General features: G+C 28.7%; 2 protein-coding genes across 3 annotated transcripts in view; both read left to right on the forward strand.

Annotated features, from left to right (window-relative positions):
• The window catches only part of LOC145314934 (uncharacterized), a 90,872-nt gene that overhangs the window by 47,870 nt on the left and 20,352 nt on the right, over positions 1-22,650 (forward strand). Inside the window, exon 6 of the mRNA XM_080155010.1 lies at positions 5,903-5,992. Within this exon, the coding sequence (XP_080011136.1) occupies positions 5,903-5,992 (90 nt within the window). The remainder of the gene's footprint in view (positions 1-5,902; positions 5,993-22,650) is intronic.
• The window catches only part of LOC145314518 (piwi-like protein Ago3), a 366,650-nt gene that overhangs the window by 37,987 nt on the left and 306,013 nt on the right, over positions 1-22,650 (forward strand). The window lies entirely within an intron of this gene.

The following is a 22,650-nucleotide window of genomic DNA, read 5'->3' on the forward strand; positions in this document are numbered from 1 at the left end:
CCCTGTTTGATAACGAATTTCCGACCTTTTATAAGTCTAAGTCAATTTTCGCTTCCTTCACCCTTTTATTTAACAACCTTTGTTTTTAGGTCTTTTTTTATTTAAAAATTTCAAACGGCTGTAATTTTCTTATTTTTGAAGCTAGAAGAAAATTTTTTTCCCAGAAAATGTTTATTTTTATGTAAATTTTACATTAGAAATATTAAAATATAAATTTCAGCGGCCGCAGCTTTACTTGGAAGCTGCCAGCCGCCGCAGTCGGCGGGAAAACGGCGGCGGATCTTCATGAAATTTTAATACGTTTTGTAGACATGTAAGAAAAGCTTAAGTTTAAAATTTGAAGTCTCTAAGTCAAAAATTGCGGCCACAGGAGCCTTTTAAAGATTTCTGGAGACCTGGAGGATCAGGACCTGCAGGATCATACCTGGAACCTGAAAGTGACTTGAACACCTGTATTTCATATAAGGATGTACTACTAGAGGATTTTTTTTGTATTTTGGTATGATAAAATACTTTGTTTTAGTCAAAAAAATATTTTTGCTCTTTACCTGGATGACCCTGCTAGGTTTGCTGGCATCCTGTGCCCGCCAGGATGGAGATATTCAAAAAATTCCAACTCTCAGTTATGTGTCATACCCATACTTAAAAAGCCAAGCAGTTTGGGCTCTTTATCTTTCACACACAGAAAATGAGATAGAAAAAACCGGATGGGGGGGCGTTGAACCCCCCGACCGTTAAGGGTTAAGGAATCAAATTGAGTTATAGGGTGTCTTCGCCACTAACTACATGGTAATTCTTAACCCTATTTTCATATCAAACAAATAAAAAATCTTTTGAGGGCAAAATAAAATAAGTAACATTAGATTTCACGGAACTATTCCTTTGATTTAAATTATATAAAATTTGAAATTAATTAAAACTATTCGTGAAGATTTGTTGATACTTTTGTGTGAAATTGATGATTAGGGGTCTACATTCTAAAAGGGGGTGTGCCTTGACTTCCGATTATTGTCCTATTCGTATAGTGTTCTTTTTATATTTGCAAAAAAAACTTAATATCAATTTATTAAAGACGAATTTTAGTTATAAGAGGGAATCAAAGTGGAAGGGGTAGTTTGTGTTGATTTAAAAGAATTCTTAATGGTCAAGTCAATGGACTAGGAATTTATATCCCCACTTACTTCTGTAGATAAAATTAGTGGAAAAAAGTTCAATAATTGAATAAAGGCCAAGTTTTAAGCCAACGAATGAAGGATCTTTTCTAAACAAAAAACTTTTGATACTACTACCAGCATAATTTACAGTTTATGTCCCCTTCCTATGAGATGTAATAATTAGTTCTGTTGATTTTTTAAAGAAATATATTTTGCGGAAATGATGGGCCATATCTAAAGGGTTGGGGTCTAGATTCTAAAGAGTTGCGGTTTTATCCCTTTCCAACACTTTTCCTTACACCCGTCTGAAGTGTGCGCACATTCTTGTATATTGAAATTTATAGACAATAGTATAAATACACAATAAAATATAGATGTAACTTCTACATCTATTTCCACAAGCAGCGTAGCACTGTTAAGATTTTTGATTCATACCAATTGATATATATGTCAATTGAACTTTTAATATTACATTTATTTCAATATCAAATTAAAAATTAAGAGGTGAATTTGCGAACACGTATGAACAACCCTAGCAGAATAGTGCAGAAAAGTTTGAGGTGATACAAAGTAAACAAAATTTAAAATTATTTTAAAAGTCCAAAAACTATCACAACTAAATTTACTAAGAAATCAAATGAAAGGGATAAAATTATATTCAATGAAACCCACAATTTTTTTTTAAATTGTACATATTATTTGTAGGACTTAAAAGTTTGCTATTTAGTGTGTTCAATGGTATGTGAATCTAGCCATATGGCACACACACATGCAATAGACATAGTATAACACTACTCAATAACCTACACCGAAAACGTAGTATGAAGCTTTCTTGAAAATTGAAGATTTAAAGTGCTAAATGTCATGGAGAACCTAACTAACATCCTAATTTCTTTACGAGAAAAGATTTATAAATATTAAAATTAATAAGTCTATTGTTTAAACCCTTTAAATTAAAATCTCACACACCTTGTTAGAATAGAAGAATAATCAAATCATCATGGTAACAAAATTCATTAACAAATTTCAAGTTATTAAACCTTAATTCAATTAAATATATATGTTAAAATGAAAGTATTGAGTATATTATTAAAAAAAAGTCATTCTAGCGTTTTTATGTAGTCAACTTTTAACCATTTTGAACCCATATTTATCAGGAACAAATGAACCTCCTCACCCTTAATTATTTTAAACTCATTCTTTTTATTATTTTCCGTCTTATTGTTGTCTTGTGTGTGCAGTTTATTTGATGAGTCATGAACGGTAGACCGACCTACAGATAGATTTTAAGAATATATTTTTGATTTATAACTTTTCTAGTATTGCTTTTAAACCGATTAATATCCGCTTTATTTGAACCGAATATCGGCCATACTGAAAAATCATGAATTGTATTGTATTGCAGACAATTTTCCACGAATATTAAAATAAAATCATAAAATTTGTACCAAAGGCTCGGGCTAACAAAACTGGTTTTAATCTTTAAATTTTTCACTTTGATAGCCGCGGATAGCTGGATATAATACGATGCGCTTAATAACTTTTTATGGAAAAATTTTTAAAAAAATACATTTAGTCTGCAAATTTACAATGTAATTTTACAAATAAGGTAAAGGCTATTATTGTAAATTCAAATTGATATTCCATTTTAAATATGTTTAAATATTTATCTAATAAAGAAACAGTTATAAGACAGGAACATTAGGGATTGGGAGACTGAAAAAAAACTATTTTGTCTCCTAAAATAAAGAACTTAATCTATTATGTTCTTGAATAATGCATATAACATCATGTCTTCTTTTTTTTATCATGTAGAATTATAGCATAAAAATATTGCTTATACTCGACAATAATTTTATTTAGGAATATTAAATATTTTTTTTTTTTATTGGGGACAAAACATTTATTCGTTAGATACTAATTCCCTGTATATAAGGAAGTTTATAAAAAGGCATGAATCTTAGATTTAATTTAAATTTGATCAGTTAACCAGCTAAATTTTAAGACAACGCCCTTACCCCCCTCAGTGCTTTTTTTGCATTGTTTTTGTTTGGTTGTTTGCAAATTTAGTTAATTTAGATAACTTATGTTCAATTAACGGTAATATTGCAAATTTAATCATTTTGCCATATTTAAATATGAACTTCACGAAACCTTAACATTTAAATTTTTTCTCAAAATTTATCGCCAATTTTTTCCTTTAAATTTTACCATAACCCTTAGAATGTAAAAGATCTTTAAAAGGTTAACGTTCTAGCAGTATCAAACTTATGGGAATAGTCCCTTTCGTGGCAACGCCCCTTAAGAGGCGATTCTTCGTCTTTTTTAAATGGCTTTTTATAGGTTATTTTAAGTTAGGTTAGGGTATATTGGGTGAGGTGATTGAAAAATTTTTTAAACACTTGTAATTGTACCTATGCTGTTTTAATTAATAAATTAAATTACCTACATGTGTAAGCAAAAACAAAACAAAAACAAAAAGTCCTTTAAAAAGCTAGCATGGAAGTACAAAAACAGAAAAATTATAATTTGAAATTGTGTGTATGAAAATGCCACCTGGTAGCAATTTCTCCACCCCATAGTGAACATGTAAATCAGCAAAATTGATTAAATAGCTAACACATTGGTTATTCGATTTTGTAGCATAAAAAAAGAATCTCTGTAAACAAAAATATCAATTTACTCCCAGTTTCGATATTTATATATTAGTAACGTTTTAAATCTCTTTTAGCTTTAATGTAAAAACTTTTGCTTTGAAATACAATTTTGCAACATCGCACTGACACCAGTAAGCATTTCTTGTGGTTAATTCTGACAATTTCAAAGTACACAAGTTGTGTTTTCTTTTTGTATACTAAAGTGCCTATATAGGTTCTGACTGCCCAGGCTTGCCAGAACAATATGCGTACATACAAATGTTGAGGTTTTCCAAGAAATTTTCTTGCCATATACTTTGCTGCATATATTTATAAGTTTTTAACATAATTAATACACATTCAGAAAATTTTGCTTTTCATTTATATTAAACTTATTAACACGAACAAAACACATTCTTAGTTTGATTATGGAATAGTTATTTCTCGTATCGTATTATAAACGGCTTTCCGCGGATATAGAATGTACAATTATAAGATTAAAACTAGTGTTTTAGCCCCGAGGTGCTGGAGGCACCGGCTAAAAAAACTGGTTTAATTTTATGATTGTACATTTCTATATTCGTAGAAAACTGGATATAATACGATGCTAGACATAGTTTTTTCGTATTTATGAGAACCGGTTCCTATCCACCGGATTCGAATGAATACGAGAAAGATAATTAAAGAAGAGGGAGGTGACAATTTCACTAAAATTATAATATAACCCATTTAAACAAGCTATAATTTTTTATTTGCAGATAAATGGAATTATTTATCATTAATTGTCTCATCCCTGTATCCCTGATTATTTATATAGTGTAAACAATTATAAATTATGTCTAGGTCTAAATGTTTACCCTAAAAATATTAGGAACAGAGATATGGCATTAGAAGAAAAAAATTTTGCCTCCAATTATTTCTACCTATAAAATAGTTGCTACTTTTTAGTTTTTGATTGAAAACAATATTTTTTATTACTATGAACATAAAATTTTCAGAAAGGTCTGCCTTAAGAAGTAATATTTTAGGCCCGAAATAGTTTTTATAACATCGTATTATAGAAATCTTTCCGCGGCTATTAAAATGAAAATATTTAATATTCATGGAAAATTGTCTCTAATAAAATGTTATACATGATATTCGGTATGGCTGAGAACCGGTTGTAATCCAGCGGTTTCGAAGCCATACTGGAACATAATGTATTTCGATGTGCTATATACCTATTCCTAAAAAAACTACATGTAACAATTGTGTATTCATTAATCTCCTAGTTCTGGGTAAAAAGCGTAGCGTGGAGAGGAAATAAATAATAGATCTTCTTTGCTTGCAGAAAGAACAACATATAGTTTGTTATACTGACCTTATATCAGAGCTCGGCAGCCGCTCATCAGCCGCGACTAAGCCCAAAATTTAAAACTGTTTGGATGCTTTGAATTTTTTTTTATAAAGAGGGATTACCAATTTACCATATTTGGTACAGGTTTAGACTTAAAGCCGATTTTAGAAATTGTAAAGTGTAGATTTTTCTACAGCCTAAAGGTGGATGAAGCACAACTGCCGAGCCCTGCTTTTTTCTTTAAAATGTAACAAGGACGATCACGTTCAATAATAGAAAATGTTATAAATTAAAACATTTATATATGTAGATTGAATATTAGACAATATTAATATTATTTGTTTGTTATTAAATTTGCATTTTAGTCTCATTCTTCACTCTTTCCCTACTGCTCTCTGCATGTCTTGTGTGTAAGTATGTTTGAGAAATATAAGTAAGAAAGCTTTTGATAGACAAACAGACAAACCAAATTATACTTAGACTTGAAGAGTGTTTTCGCAGCTATGATTTCAAAGTAGAGTGCTAAGTGGTTAATTCTCTTATAAAATATGTTAAATTCTTTTTTAAATTCAAGTATTCTTTTGCCTTAACCTAAAAGAGATGGCTGGAAAGTGGGTTGTCCTTTACAGAAAAGCTTTCTTCGGGTTTCATCTGATTTTAAGAAATTCACATAAATAGTTTAAAAGCCACAAAAGAATAGGGGCGAAGCAGCTTCTACATATATCAACTATCTATTATCTAGACAAAGAAATTAAAAACAAAATCTTTAATTTTAGAACCTAGTGAGAGAGCAGAGTCGAAAGAATCCTATTCACTCCTCAATCCTTTTCATTTATGTATGCACATGAAGAACATGATATTTGGAAGTAATTATTCTTTAACATAAAGTACTTAAAAAGGCTGAAAAAATCACACTATGCTTTATTTAATTATTGAAGGGTAAATGTATTATATTAAAACAGAAAAAAAACATTAAAAACACACAAAATGTAATATTTTAAATGACTTAAAACACCAGGCACAAAAAAAATAAATGAATATTGTATAAATAAATGTTATGTAAATCAAACTAAATACGCATTTAAAAAATCAAGCAAAAAATGCACAAAAAAACTTTTTTAGAAAAAAAATTGAGAACATCTGTGTCAAATTTAAATTGTCTAACCTTGCACTTTTTGAAGAAAACCTACTTTTCCTCTAATTTTCTTCTTGTAAAAAATAAAGACATGGCTTTATTTCTGCATGATAATTTACACTGTAATGCTTTTAATTGTCATTTAAATTTATTTCATAGTTCTATTTGACCTGCGGAAAAGTTATGGGAAAAAAAGCATAATTCGTTTTAGGGAATGTCCTTTTTAAAAGAAACAGTTTAATTTTTAAAGCTTTTGTAACGCTTAAAACCAAATTGTTCTTGTAAAAGCTTAGCGTTGCTTTTTTAAAGCTGCACAGATTTTATTTGTATAATGAAAATGAACACGAATACTGCACCCCCCTCACCCCCGCCTCTTAAACCCCTCAGGGGCCTAGCCCGGCTTAACATTTAACCGTGAAAGATGTGTTAGCTGTCAGAAAAAATCATGCAATTATTTTAAACTCAAGTGTATGGGCATGGATTGGGAATGGGAATCTATTTTGCCATTAACCTTTTGGACATAAAAATACATCAAATACCATAATCATTTATCAATTAGGGATGCTATAGTACTCGAGTTTTCTTTTAAAAAGAAAAATATATTTTGATTCAATTATAGTTTTTATACTGGTATTTTTTGAGTTGGCATATTTCTTCAGATGCAATATCCATGCCCCTGTTAGTGTATGGGGGTTAGTTTTTAAATAGTTCATTTAATAATGCATTTAATGTCTATATTTAAAATTATTTTATTTTTAGATTACAATTTTAAGCTACAATCCAATTATTGCATTTTTGCTACAAAAATAGTCAAACCATATCAAATTTATTAGATTAGACTTTTAAATGGTTTAAGTTCTTAATTTTTTCCAAACAATTAGTATTGGTATAACGAAAAAGGTCTTACTTCATAAATAACTCCTAAACTTTCTTTCCTAAAAATTGAAAGCTGGTTAAAATAATTAGGCTTTTAAAACTGGTATGTATGAGACACTGGCATGCACAACAATCGGAACAAATATTCTTGAATTAAATCGAATTAATCGTTTTACAGAAAGGAAGAGGACATTGGACTGTAAATTACATTAATGCCTAAAGTTTAACAACAACCATATTTTCTTTTTTGTGCTCAAAATTTTGGGAATTTTGATTGGTAGGTTAAATACTAGAAGGATACTAACTTTCAACCCGTTGTTATTATCTATTTTATTTATTTTTTTTATCATCTTGGGGATGTATTTAAAGCTTATAATTCCAATTTCTAATAAAAATTTATGCCTTTAATTTAAATCATACAAAAACATAATATGATTAAAATAAAAATCCTCAAGAATTTCAGAATGTTTGTCCTTGATCCCTGGTTGAGTAGTGCATGACTTGAAAATGCATTCCTAATCAACTTAATATTAAACAAGATGCGCGAATTATGCATGCGCTATACGTAGGGGAGGCAATATTACAGCCGACAAAAGTTTGGTGATTGTGTTTTTGTCAAACTATATTTTTTGTATCTTTCTTTAAATTGGCACGTTTCCTTCTTTACCAAGAATAAGGCTTATTGAGAAGGCAATTAGAAAACAGAAAAGTTTGTCAAAAACACAAAAAAATCAAATTATTTATGTAAGCTGAACATAAAAAAGAAAAACAATTTTGATTGACAAAAGTGCAACATCTGAAATTTGGAGGTTATAAAATTGCTGGTGACTGTAAATACATCTCACACTATCACAAAGCTTTTAAAATTATAATTTTATATATTCATTTAATATTGTATTACGTTAATTTTGCACTTAATATAGAATATTCATTCATTAACTTTACTTTTTACAACGCAGAGCTTGTTCTATACAGCTTTACTCTGTATGTCTGTATTGCTGTTGTGTGTGTACTGTTTTTTAAAGTCTCCTATAATGGCAAAATTATTAAGGAGGGTGGGAACATTGGGCTGTTTATGTGTAATAATAGTTACCTAAGTGTAATAATAACCTAGGGGACTTTTATTGAATTTTTAATGGTTGGTTTGTTAAGGTGACTTTCAATTACTAAATGTAATCCAAAGAAGGAGTAATTTTGTATATACCATCATTGGGAAGGTACATAAATTGATCCCTGCCAAATTACCAATATTTCTTTTGGAATTTCATTAAGTTTATAAAATTGGATTTTACTTATTTTATTGTTTATTTAATCTGTTTGCGTTATGGTCACATACGATCTTGTATTATATTTTACATTTTTGTATTGAATAAAAAGGGAAATATTCATAAGTGTCTATTGTGCCAAAAATACCTTCTTTTATTCAAAAAAGGTTCTTTCATAAAACATTCATAATTATATTCTATTTGTATTTGGTGACATAAAGAATGCAATATGTTTGCCTTGCTCTTTGGGGGGATTAATATTCCCAAAATGATCACAATAACTAAAACTTCCAAAATTAATACTTTCTGGCATAAATATTATTCAATAATTTAAAACTTTATATCAATAAAACTATAACAAGCTAAAAAAAAACTAGCAGACAAGTAATTGTAGAGAAGAAACGAGAAGTAACTTTTTCAAACATTGTACAATGCCATTTTTACCCCACTCTCCAAGGACAAGCCACTTGCAAAGGATACATGCAAATGATCAATCTTAGGTTGTTTTTGCCTCAATTTTGAGAAAAGTAAGACATTGACTAATCTTTGCATAAAATTAGATTTGTTTTCAATGGATAAAACATTTTTATAAATTGTTTTATATATTTTATTTGACAGTAAAAGAAAAAAAACCTTATTTCTATTTTTATCCCTTTATAATTTTTTTTCTCTCTAGACCTCTTTCACCTTTTTACTCTTTCTCTATTTTTCTATCCCACGATCTCTCTTATTCTTTTCTCTCTTTTTCATGTACTTTTTCACTCATTCATTTAGCTTTCTTATTCATGTAGTATTTATTGTCCAATGCCAAGATGAATAAATGTATATGAAAAGACACAATGTCATTGGTTATAATATGGGATACAGGGATAGAGAAATCGACTATTTTTTCACTTTTAGAAGAAAGATAATAATGCTACACCCACCTCTGTTTGGTAAGAAAAATTTTTATGTTTTTTTTACCCTCTTTAACCGATATTTTTAAAGGCCAATGAAATACTTTTGATCTTTACCTGGATGGCACAGTAAGGTTTGCTGGCGTCCTATGGCTACTGGGATGTCTATTATTATTAATGTGTTGAATAAAAAATCTGTTTCATTTTTCTTTTCCACAAAGAAAATTAAACAAAAATCTTTGTTAATCTTCCAATGTCCTATCCCTTGATAACTAAAATATTTGATTTTGGGGAGAAATAATTATTTAATACTTATATTTGCGGGAACTTTTGTTTAATGGAATCTTTCAATTTTTAACATTTACAAAACATCCTGCTTTATTGCATCAAGATCCATGACAGATCTATATAGGAAATAAATGTCTATATATGAGCTCAAGTTTTCTAAGCGATGAATGTTTAAAACTCATCCTTCCATATAACCATCTCTGGTTCCGTGAGTTACCAAAGCTAACATGGTTATTGCATTGTGCATGGTCATATATTTTCAAGGATATTAGGATTGTTGAATTGAGAAAAATTAAGGTTTACTATCATAGGTTTACCTTTATTCGTAATTTTGTCAATAAAAACTATGAAAATAATATAAGCTTAGCTACTTCTTTATTATTTAGTGTTCATTCACAGGTCTATTTGATAGTCTTCTTTTAATGCAATCAGAGTTGATTTAGTTTGCCCTTTATCCCTGCAATTTTGGTTAGATCTACCAGTTTTTACTGGATCATTGATTATGATTTTCTCTTATCAATTACATGACATTTGTTAATTTTTACATTATTTCATATCAAGCCTCATAAAGTCGTCATAAAAATTGAAAATGATATTTAAATTCAAACTTTTTTATGTTAATACAAAGGTCTATTCATTCAATTTAGAGAACTTCTTGTGAAAAGAAATTTATCTTTCTATCAAAGTGCAGTGATAGGGTAATAAAAGAACTATTAATCGTCCACAAAATTCTTATTGATTTTAAAATAATTATTAGTAAAGATATTAGGGACATTTGGGTAGAACAATTTAAGATCCTTTTGAGAAAAAAATTAAAGGAAAGTTTGCTGATTTTTGTTACCATTAACAATTTTGCCTTGGAGATAAAATAAAAACAAAGCAATGTTTGCATGTTATAAGAAAGATAGCTAATTAGATGCCTTCATGTTGAACAATTGTCAACCCTTTCCTCTAGTTACCAAGACATCTAGATATCAAGACAGTTAGGCCTTATTAATGGTTTAAAATTTTAGTAATGATATTTGAAAAATCTTCTAAGTGAGAAACGTCACCCAAACGTAATGATTATGATTTACATGAAACAAGGATGAAAACTTAAATTTACTTATAGTAATGATTGAATTCTTCCCTTTAGAGAATTAAGCTTCACCTTGTCCCGGGATGGTTTAGGCAATTTTATTGTTAGATTTACCCCTTGGGAAGGTTTAAGGCTAATTTTCTTTCAAGCCCCTTTAAAGCCAGTGTCCCTAGATGCTAGAGGTGTATCCGCTTTTAATCTATGAAGACTAATTAACACAATTAAAAACATCATTAAACAAAATAAGGATGACAGAACTAACTTTTTAATAATGACATCTTAATTGCGTCATTGAATTTTGTTATCCTTGTTTTCAATAATATTTATTATGCACTTATTATATTTACTTTATATAATTTAGTTTTTGATATCAATATCAGTTTGTCGCATTAATCAAGACTTTTAACGCAAAATATATGCAATAGATCTTTTTACTAGCACAACTTCTTTATAGTGCATTTGTTTGTATGTACGTACTAACTTTCTAAATTATTTCAACAATTCGCCATCCAAATATTACATTTCCATTTTTAATTTTTTTCATTGATTACAATTATAGCATTTTATTGTACCAAAAAACCTTAAAGACCATCAGTTAACTATTTACCGAAAAACTCAACCTTCTCCCCAAAACTGGTTTAAACATTTCTTTTATTTTTTTGACTTAATATCCGCGGAAAGCTGTCTATACTACGATGTGATAAATAACTATTCTTTAATATTTCGACTTCCTTAATGTGTAGCTCCAATTTTGGACATAATTATTCTTGTTTTAAAAGGTTATTTGATATGTAGATTAGTGGATTATGAAATCTTATTTTTGCAACTTTTAACAGAAATGACAGTTTATCATATAAGTTTTCACTACAAAATATTATGAAAATGAATCTAAATAATGAATAATATATAATTTAAACACCTTAACGTTGTTATACAAAAAAACTCATTACTTCATTAATTGATGTATTAACGTTAATTGATATAATCCTAATTATATCAAAGAAATGCATTAATCCTAAAAACAACCCAACCACCAATTTTTAAAATAAATTAATAAATTAAAATAGTTTATATCAGACACTTTAATTGAGGGCGTTCTGATATATTCTTTTAAATTACTTTTTTCTTCTTACTTCCGTTAAAGACATTATTATATGTTGATTAAAATTTAAACACGAAAAATAATATCAATTAGCTGTACAGCAAAGACATTGAAAAAAGTCTTACAATGTTTTTTTAGCCTTTGTAAAATTAATAGAAAACTACATGTTTATTAGTGGGTAAAAAAACACGCAACCTTGATCTTACATACATACATCTTAAGATTGTAGAACAATTAGGGACGTACAAAGTCTACGCTATAACTTGATAAGTTTATAGTATAAACTTATCAAGTTATAGCGTAGCTGCGCTACAAACAAACAAAAAATCGAATGTAAGGTTAAAAGAGTTCATATGGGGGGTGGTTTTATAACTCTGAATTATTCAAGACTTCCGGACTATGGTGTCCTATCAATTCCACAAAATTTATTTATCTTATTCTCTCCAATTATTATATCTAATTATTTATACAGCACCAGCTTCTTCTTCTCTTATGCTTCATTCTTTTCATTGAATTTTCAAAATTTTGCTATTGTACATTTTTGTGACTTTGATAGAACACAAATTAAGGTGTAAGTAAGTATGTAATGCTGATAACGGGGGTGATACAAAATAAAGTATTGGTGTGTGTGTATGTTTGTCTGGAAAGATCTCGTAAATAAGATTAAGGCAATTTTTGCAGGGAGAAATGAGTTTGTCTCAACACAACAACCCTTTTGAGACGATGCTAGATTTGTGTAAAATAAACTACTAATAATGTTGGCATTTCATCAAATATCAAGGTTTTCTTAATTCCTCTTTTTTACAAGCTATAAAGGAAAATTATATGTGTAAGAAAGCTGTGAGCTTTATTCATCATGCATTGTCATACCCCTGAATTACAGGTTTAGAAAACAAAAAAGAAAATGACTATTTTATTAATTATAAAATTGTTATTTTGTGGAACAGATAAAAAAGGGTGAAATTAAGGAAACAGGAAACAAATATGTGAAGTCAGACTGTATGCCATGTAAAACATAAGCTTACAAAAACAAGAATGACTACGTTTTATATAAGCTAAATGTGAGGCCTTTATATATGAACTAGCGGCTGCGCCCCTAGTATCTAGGGGTTCTGTATTAAAAGGGGTAGAAAGAGGCTTATAACCATCCCAAGGCTTAAAACTGAAATTAAAATATTCTAAAACCATCACGGGACCTATGTGAAGCTTACCTAAAGGAGAGAACCCAGTCAGTTAAGTAATTATTGAGAGCTTAAGCTTCAAATAAAAAAATACCTTACTACTTTATATTATAGAATATGAAGGTGCAGTATGGCTAAAAATCCTAATTAATTTCTGCTTGATAAATGCTGGTTGAAAGAAATACATATCATAGGAGTTATTCTTGTTATGTTGTCCACAAGAGGTCAAAGAAGAATACCACCTAAAAATAATTGTTTTGTTCTCTCTTTAACTCTTTGCCTGCCCTGTTCTGATATTTGTCAATAAGATCATTTTTACTTTAAAACTTAAATATTTTCTTTAGATCATTTTATTGCTTATTCAAACTTCATACACTAATTTAAATTTGATTTAAACGTCCATTGATACAATTAAAATACCTAATTTTATTGCGCGTTCATGTACTTCATACATTTTTGTTGTAAATTTAATAATGACATTACGCGGTCAATTTTTCTAATTGCCCCTCAATTTAAATATTTAGGGCTCGGCACTTGCAAGCAAGTAAAATTGCCATAAAGCAACAAAACCTCGACTACATCCGCACTTTTAGTTTGGAGGGTTTAAATCTTGGTCTAAATCGAGTCTAAAGTTGTACCTACTGATGCTATGTCAGATGCCCGAAATGGTCTTGGCCCCAAACAGGTACAGGACATTACCGTGCACAGATAGGACTTTCAGACAAAGGTCGTTGTCAATACTTTTCAATAATAAGTGGGATATTTGCATTGGAACCTACTATAAACATGGACAAACAATTTATAACTCGCATCCATATGTATTAATCAGGTTTAAGCTAGAAATTTGATTTTATTGCTGATTTTGCTGCCGAGCCCTGAATTAAATATTCCAAATATCTAAATAATTGTTTATATTTATTCACGAAACCTCAATTATTTTTTTTTAGAAGTCTTCAAAATAAAAATTTTTACAGAATCAAAAATTAGTAAAATTTACTTTTTAATGGGTTTTGAAAAACAAAGGAGATAAAAAGATAATTTGTAATTTAAACCAGAAATATTTTTCATATTTTAAACTTGTTTTAAAATGTTTTTGAGTACTACAGCTACTCTACAAATTTGTAAGATGGTGGAATGGTTGTGGGACACTAATCTACCTAAACCATGGAATAAAACTATTTATATATAACTTTAAATGTTAAGAACACTAAAAGCGACAAATACATGAATGTATACCTCGGAGAGGGTCAAATAACTAACATAATTAATCTTTGAATGAATTAGATACTTGTGGTATAAATGGTTGTAATCATCCTTGTTATTTTACGCGCATTTGCTCAATCATGGTTGGAAATTTTTAAGGCCTTTAATTGATCAATTAGAACATAAAAAAGTGAATTTTAATGTTGGCGGATTTTTGAAGGGATATACAAAAAATATCAGTAAATGAAAATGAAATAGATTCAAAATTAACAAAACACATAATTTCTTATGAATTGCTTGAAGATTGATTTATATTCCATTGACATATCCCCAGATCCCTGACATGTTGGTGGTTCTTTTGGTATAAAATTTTGAATATCACCTGGCACAAAATAAGGGATGGTGCTACAATTATACAAATATCGAAACTTTAAAAAAAAACGTTAACAGTTAATTTCTTTCTTTTCGTCCATTATTCATATTTTCAACCAACTTATTTTATTAGTCTCTTCTTTCTTTTTCCCTGAGAAAGAGAATAAACTATCACTGTTTACTCCTTTTCTCTAATTTTATTATGATTTTTTTTTAACTTTTTGGTAACTTTTGAGGCACCTCTTAGTTTTTGGCACCCTATACAAGAAATTTGTAAATAATTTAGAATAATTCTGGCCATTTCTTACAATTTTCTCAACATGGGAAGATTCACTGTCCGTGCATGGAGCCAAGGAAATGTCAAGGAAACTCAAAAATGTCTTCTTTTCTTCTATCCCTTCCTACAATTAATTATTTATGATATAATCTGATCATAATTAATTTGCGTCTTAGAAAGTTGTATTTAAATTCTTTATCAAAATCGACAATTATAAAGTAGTCAAGTAGGATTTAAGCTATTTTATTCCAAAAATTGTATGTGAATACAGAATTTCAACGTTCTTATTGTTACTTTAATGATTCTTTTTGTCAAATTTATCAACATTAAATATTTTGTAGGGGGGTTATTTGACCCCCCCCCCCCTCCCCCCTTTGCGTCTCAGAAACATAATATGATAAAATATACCTAACAAAACATTTTTAAAGTTGCTAGAAATTAAGTTAATTTTACCGCCATTACACCACCATTTATCATACTTCTGATCCCCCTCCCCCAACCCTTTAGGAATTGAGTTAAATTTCAGTTTTCTTGGATTTTGTCATTCTTGTTTTAAGTAGTTTACATATTTGTGTATTAAAATAGTATATATGAGGTTTTCCCAATTTTTGCTGGTAATTGGTTTTCTTACCAATTTGGTTTCAAGTACTACAAGCTTACATGTATCTAAATATAGACAGATTACCTCATACTTGTAATTACACATTTATGATGAAGTAATCGGATGTGTGTTTGTATTGTATGATTATAAATATGTATCTTAAGAAAGTCAAACTATACATTTCTCAAAATTTAAAGTAAAAAGTTCATTTGACAAAAGGATATTAGTTTGCTGCAATAATTTCGCATGATGTAAATAAGATTAATTCTTATATCTACTTTTAAAATTAAACAATGAGATTTGGTTTATTGCAAAATAGTTTTATATTAGAAAAAATCTTTACTTTGAAAGATTTGTAGATTTGTAAAGTCTCTATTTTGAATCATGAATCTTATAGGGTTAAGACAATTGAAGATAAATTGATGTACATCCTCAATCCCCAATAATGAAAAACAAGTTAACCCTTTCTGTAGAATAAAATTATTGCTTCTAATTTTTGGACACTATTAATTTTAAACTAACCAATCAAAATTCAGTAAAAGTACCCAAAGTTTTGAGCCAACGAATAAGATAACGTGATAATACTTTTGGTACCAGTGTAATAAACAGCCCTATGTTTCCCGGATTTCTACTAGTATATGCATTTTTTTTCATTCTAATATCAATTTTAGTATGTACTCATATAAATATTTGAGAAAACAGTAAAAGTGTCTGACTATGACGTCAGAAAAAATTAACAATTAACCAATGAGAGGCCGCTATATATTTTACCATTGTGAATACTGGCTTCTCATTGGTTAATTGTTAATTTTTTCTGACGTCATAGTCAGACACTTTTACTGTTTTCAATATTTGATTCAAAATAATAAACTTTTAAATGTAAGGTAGGTAGGTGTTATATTATGAAACAACAATGAATAATTTGAAATTTAAAAAGAAGCTTCTCTACATTTTTTTTCCGTCCGTCCGTCCAGTCTTAAATCTTATCTTTATTTCACTATTTTTTTTACAAAAGTATTTTTTCAGTATGAATAATTATTTATGTTTCCCAATTTCTCATCAATTCATAATTCATAAAAATGACTAATTTATGAATAACTGTTGCTGGAAAAAAATATAATTATAAAAAAAGACAATTTTTAGATAAGTCAAAAATAACAAAAAATCATATGATAACACAAAGTGGGGAAAAATTTAAAATCTTTTCTTTTTACTAATTGTCCAATTAGCAAATGTTTTTTAGATCATTTGTATGAAGTTTTAGTAGATTTACTAATTAAGTTAGTCAATTGTTATGTAATTAAATTAAATCTTAGATTCTATAAGAAGGAAATAGATAAAATAGATTAGGTTTTAGAAATAAAATATTTTATAAAAAAAACAGCAAAAAACTAAAAATCTGGTTTAGTTGAGTGACCATTGTCCAAGTAATGGCTCACTTTCAACAATATTTCATATCAAAGTTTAGTTTGAATTCCAGATTATTATTCAGAAATCTACTTGAAAATTTAGGATTTCTTTCTGTTAAAAACTGTACAAATGGAAAAAGCATTTTTGCAAAAAAAAACTTAATTGGTCACAACTTTTTTGCAGTTTTAATGACTTTTAACAAAAAATAAAATGTTGATAACCAAGAGGTTAAAATAGGATGACAGGAATCTTAAAGGCGAAGCTATTTGATGGAGAGCCTTACTGTCTATCAATCTGCCTGATTCTCCCAGGAATCACTTTCTCAAAATATCAAATTAGTAGGATTTTTATATTTTTTTGCTAAATTTGTTTGAAATAGCTAAGCATATTTTAATGGAGGTACTTACCTACTTTCCAATTGCTATAATACTTTTCTTGTCTTCTTGAATATAGCTTATTATTACATTAAAATCGTTAGTTTGTTGCCTGAATTGGCAATCATAGCTGCCAGAAATTGAAGTTTGGTTAGACCCTGGTTATAGAGTAGCTTCGCTAAAAAAATAGTTGATGAACCCGGTATTAGTGTCTTAGAAATTATCTTAGTGACGTCAAAAAAATAGGATGTGTCGATACTACTAGGATTTTTAAGAATTGTTAATATAGGCCTGAAATCAAGATTTTTTGTGCTTTTAAAAAATATTAAAAATATTTCTAAAAATTCTACATTATTTTTGCTCACTTTTAAAAATAAAATCAATTTTTTTTTATTTTTTTTTGATAAAATTATCTTTCAAAATTGAAATAAGATCTATCAGCTGATATTGTACTTCTTACATAACTCAAGAGTTGACTTACAATGTGTAAATATTTTATAGATTATTTAGCAAAATAATAAAAAACTTATATGTAATTTCGTGATTAATAATTGGCTTAATCTTACATTAAACATTGAATGATTTTAAATAATTTTCAAATATTTGCTTTTATAATTATACTTATTGTATAAACACCTCATAAGTTAGCGCAAAATGCTATATATTTTATCACATATGAGCTATTTTTTAAGCCAGCTTTTTAGTCAAAATTTCAAACCAATAACAATTAAATCAAAAGATATTTGGTTAAAACTATATATAAACGAGAGTAAAGAAATAAGATATTGCTATCAACAACAACAAAAAAGGGTTTTGTCTAGTTTTTGGTAAAAATAACGCATATTTATCATTTTAAATTAAAGCTATCTTTTCAAGATTACATCTATAAATTCGTCTGTATTTTATAACTTATACCTGTTAATCAATTGATTTTCCATAATAATTTTATTTCTATATTAAATTTAGAGACAGCTAATTTTTCTTTAAATATAATGAGATGTTTATCAGAAATTTTTAATTAAGCATAATAATGTATATATTAAAAAGACAATTACGAATAAAAACAAAACAATCAATTATTAGATTATTTATATCAATAAATTTAACGGAATTTGAACGTAATTGTTAAAAAAGCTAGCTTAAACAGTTTTGCCATTAAAAAATAACCTTCTTTATGAATGGTACATTCTAACAAGGGTAATGATATCCAGTAGAGCAACATATTTAACAAATATGTCTTTAAATAATCAGTCTATTTAACAAATATCTTTTTAAAATGCATAAGTTATATTACCTCTCACAAGATTGTTTAGTCCTTTGAAACTGTACATAATTATTATTTGATTGATCTATCCTTAATTTTTATTCATATTCAATTTTATTGTTTGTATATAAATATTTAATACCTGTATTATAATACGGTTATTATTTTTTTTGCTATGTTTTTATAAAATAAATATCTAAGCAAATGTTACCAATTCTTATAATTATCTGGAATTGAAAAGAATTACTTTCATTCGGTTGCTAAAAAGAGGAGAAAAAGAAATGTATTGAGTCAGATAGTAGCCTTAACCTGTACAGCTTTACATTTATTTCATAGATAAATTGAAATTGAAATTAGATAAAATTATTAATTGATTTTAGATTATTAAACAAGACATGTTAGAATTATCCTATCAATTTCAAACTCTTCATGATGATTCCTATGACAGTTAGGTATAATTTAGAAAGCAACTCTATCATTGTTAACAGAAAGTCAGTACGTCCATTTAAAACATGCTTTGTGTGTTTTTTGGCTGCTATTGAAGAAAGACAACTGAAATTTTAAGTGAAAAGGTCTTTTAAGCGGTGTTTTAATGTATTTTTTTTTACAGTAGCTTTTGATGGATTATTTTAGGTTAGGTTAGGTGATTGCCCTGCATGGTTAGGAAAATGGCCCCGCATGGATAGAGCCCCCCCCCCGCAGTGGCTAGAAATAGGATAAAATCTACTGTGAAAATACCAAGAAACGTCCCTTAAGAGGCATTGTCATGAAAGGGACTATACCCAAGATATATGTGCATCTACTTAACGACTTCCAAAATTTGAGGGTGCCCTCAAGTAATGACCCCTTCCCCCCCCCCCTGCATCTACTCTATACATTATTTTGTCTGTCTGACTGTCGGTCATGCTTAAAAAACCTTATTGTTGGAGAAATGTTATTTTCACGACTGCTTTTTTAGATAGCCAGCTGTAAGTTTTAGTCAAGATACCTTATATTTATACAGATCTGCTCCATATATTTATTGTCTGTCTGTCTGACAGATATACTTAAAAGGACAATTTAGTTTTAAAAGAAAAAAATTTAAAAAATGTTGGTGGTTTTTTTTCTAAGCGCGTGAGGGTGCAGGTACCCTATCCTAAAATAGTTAAAAACCTTCCCATGACCTATGACCTATGTCCCTGCAAAGGAGAAGCATATTAGTTAGGAAGATCCTTCCATATAAATAGACACACACACACAAACATTCTTTTACTTTGATATAAGGATTAGCATTTTGTTACTGTATCCTATTACTAGCGGCTACGCCTTAGAGGCCTCTTGGGGCACTTGAGGAGGAGAGAGTCCAATTTAAGAAACCAATTTATTTTTCTAGATTTTAAAAGAAAAAGACAAACAAACAAACAAAGAGACAGACAAACAGACATCCTGTTACTTTATTATATCCTATTATATAAATTAGTAAGCTAAGCTTTTTTTGACTGTAGCAACGGATCTTGTTAACCGCTGAACCTAAAGGGTTCTTCTTTACAGTGAAGCTTATTATAGGTATAGAAAAGTTTATAACTATTTAGGAAGAGGGCTCTCCACTCTCCAAAAAAAATAACACCTAGAAAAAAAGTACCATCTCCGCAATTTTACTTCTTTGTTTTAAAACTTAAATTGAAAATTGGAAGAATGAACTTTCCCCCTTACCACCCTAAAAGCTTCTAGTGATGTTACTGCTAGTGATAATATATTATAGTTTATATCAACATAATATGCGGATTTTAAGAAAAATTTAATCAAATATGCGGACTTTTTTCAACCTTTTTTGACAACATTTATTAGACATATTAGAATTATACTATTGATTTCAAATTTTGCACGGAAGTATGTCCTTTTACTGTATGCTATATTTACGCAATTTTGCAACAAATTTATGTGCAATTTCATTTAGACTTCAAAATTAATATTCTGCTTATTAAGTTCTGACACTCTAGCTATTGTGCGTTTGTTCTACCTTCTGATTTTTGTGCTTCGTTTTTATGGATGTTGTCATCCTTGTCTAGAAAATACAAATTAATTAATCTATGGTAGAAAGTACAGAGAGTATAAATTATTTCCTACATTTTCTTTATCAATTATCAATTATCAATCACCTCTATTATCCATCTCTTTTTTAGGGGTTACCTTTCCCACCTCCCCTCTAATCCCTCGTTTTTAGTTACGTCACTAAGATAATTTCTAAGACACTAATACCGGGTTCATAGTTGATAATTAAGACTATAAAAAAGAGGTATGTTGTTAATGATTATCAATCAAGCCTCACAACCAAATACTTTACCACTTTGATTAATCCTTTCCTAACCACCAACAATTTGCAAAAAAAAAATTGCCAAATCCATGTCCATCCATGCTTTCATTGGATTGGAGGGATGGATAGACGGATACAGAAACACACTGAGAGAGGCTTCTTCGGAGAAAGAGGGAGTGTTTTAGTCGGGGTGAAGTATTAGTTAGTTGTTGTATGTGTTATAGGATGTTGATAAGAGTTTAGATTAGTATTAGTAAGCTTCCTGTTACGCTTCAGTGCAGTGCAACTCTTCTCTCTCTCTCTCTAACTCTCTGTTACAACAGACAGGAGAAGAGAAATTTCTCTCAGAACTCGTGGAGATAGTGATACAAAATTGCAATTATTTTTGCAAGTGTAAAACAGCCAATAGTGTTAAATTGCAAGTATATATAGTTTTAGTTGATATTGGAGAATTAGTGCAAAAAAATTCAAAATGACAGTTTGATTTGAAATTGAGGTAAAGGTATAAAGATTAATATGATTAATATTGGTTTTAAAAATACCAATCTTGTTTGAAAGACTTATTGTCCTTTTAGACCTTTAGACCTAAATTGTAAGCTTAACTTACATGTTAAATATACCTAATTTTCATTTTAATATATATAATAAATAAATGGCTTTAAATCAAAATTATACTCTCACTCTATATTCTCTATATTACTGTTCTTTATTTCTTTCAAAACTGTTATTGCTGTGCTACAAAGCTGTCCTTGTTAAATACATATTTATTTTGTGCCACCACTAAAAAAAACATCTCAGACTAAACAGAGAGGATTGCATCTATTTTTCTAATCAGAACTCTCTCTAAAAAAAAGTATTTATACCATGTAAATACATCGACATGCATGACAAATTATATCTTGTCTATCATGTATATCTAATTTATCTATCTATTTATCTAACTAGACAGTCCTAAAAACAGAATGACAGTTTCCCTAATTAACAAATGTTCAAACTAACATTTCGTAAGATTTTTCTAAAATATTTTTTTTATACTTTGTATGCAAATTATGACTACGCCCCGAGCCACTATCTTTAATTTCACATTAAAAATGAAAATAAAAGATTAAAAGACAATAACTAAATATTATATTGTAGACAAGTTGTTTCGCACCTAGCCTCTAGGGGAGGGTAAAGTAGTCTTAAATCGCCTTAACACATTTTAAAAGCTTCCTTGGAAAGCACAACCTAGAATTCGGAACAGAATTTACAGAGAACTTTAGCTTTAGACGAATAAAAAATTAATACTTTATATTAAAGGATAAAGGGCAAATGTCTAACATTTAAAATTTTAAAAATGTTAAGTTTTTAGGTTAAGAATTGAAAGGTTGTTTATATAACTTTCTTAAAATACAAATATTAAATATGATTTTAGAATTTGTGTAAAATATTTCTTATTTGTATGTAAATTATTTTATTGAAATAATAAATAAATATCAATATTTTATTTTATATATAAAATTGTAATTTCTTTATAGGAAAAAAATGTACAGGATTAGCACAATTAGAATCAATTATTTTATTTGCCATTTTTGTCCTATCCTAAAGCACTGTGTACAATGCAGTTGAATTTTGCTATCTGTGTGTGTGTGTGTGAGTTTGTCTGGCCAATAGTTTTACAGTTAAGACATATGGTTACAAATTTTCCATTTGCCCCTCCCTTTCCCCCCCCCCCCTTAGCCAAGCCATCTTTTCTCCTTTGCAAATAGTGTTCTAACAATATAACAAAGACAGCTAGGTCACAATAAATAGCGTTTGGCAGGTATTGTCAATAAATCACCTATCATATTAATTACAAAGCTCCTATCTAATTTTAAGTAGTATACATTTTTTAAACCTCTTTCAATAGGATTTTAAAATAATGTTTTAC

Source organism: Acartia tonsa, chromosome 3 (assembly GCF_053477335.1).
Source record: "Acartia tonsa isolate MP-2025a chromosome 3, ASM5347733v1, whole genome shotgun sequence".
NCBI lineage: Eukaryota > Metazoa > Arthropoda > Copepoda > Calanoida > Acartiidae > Acartia > Acartia tonsa.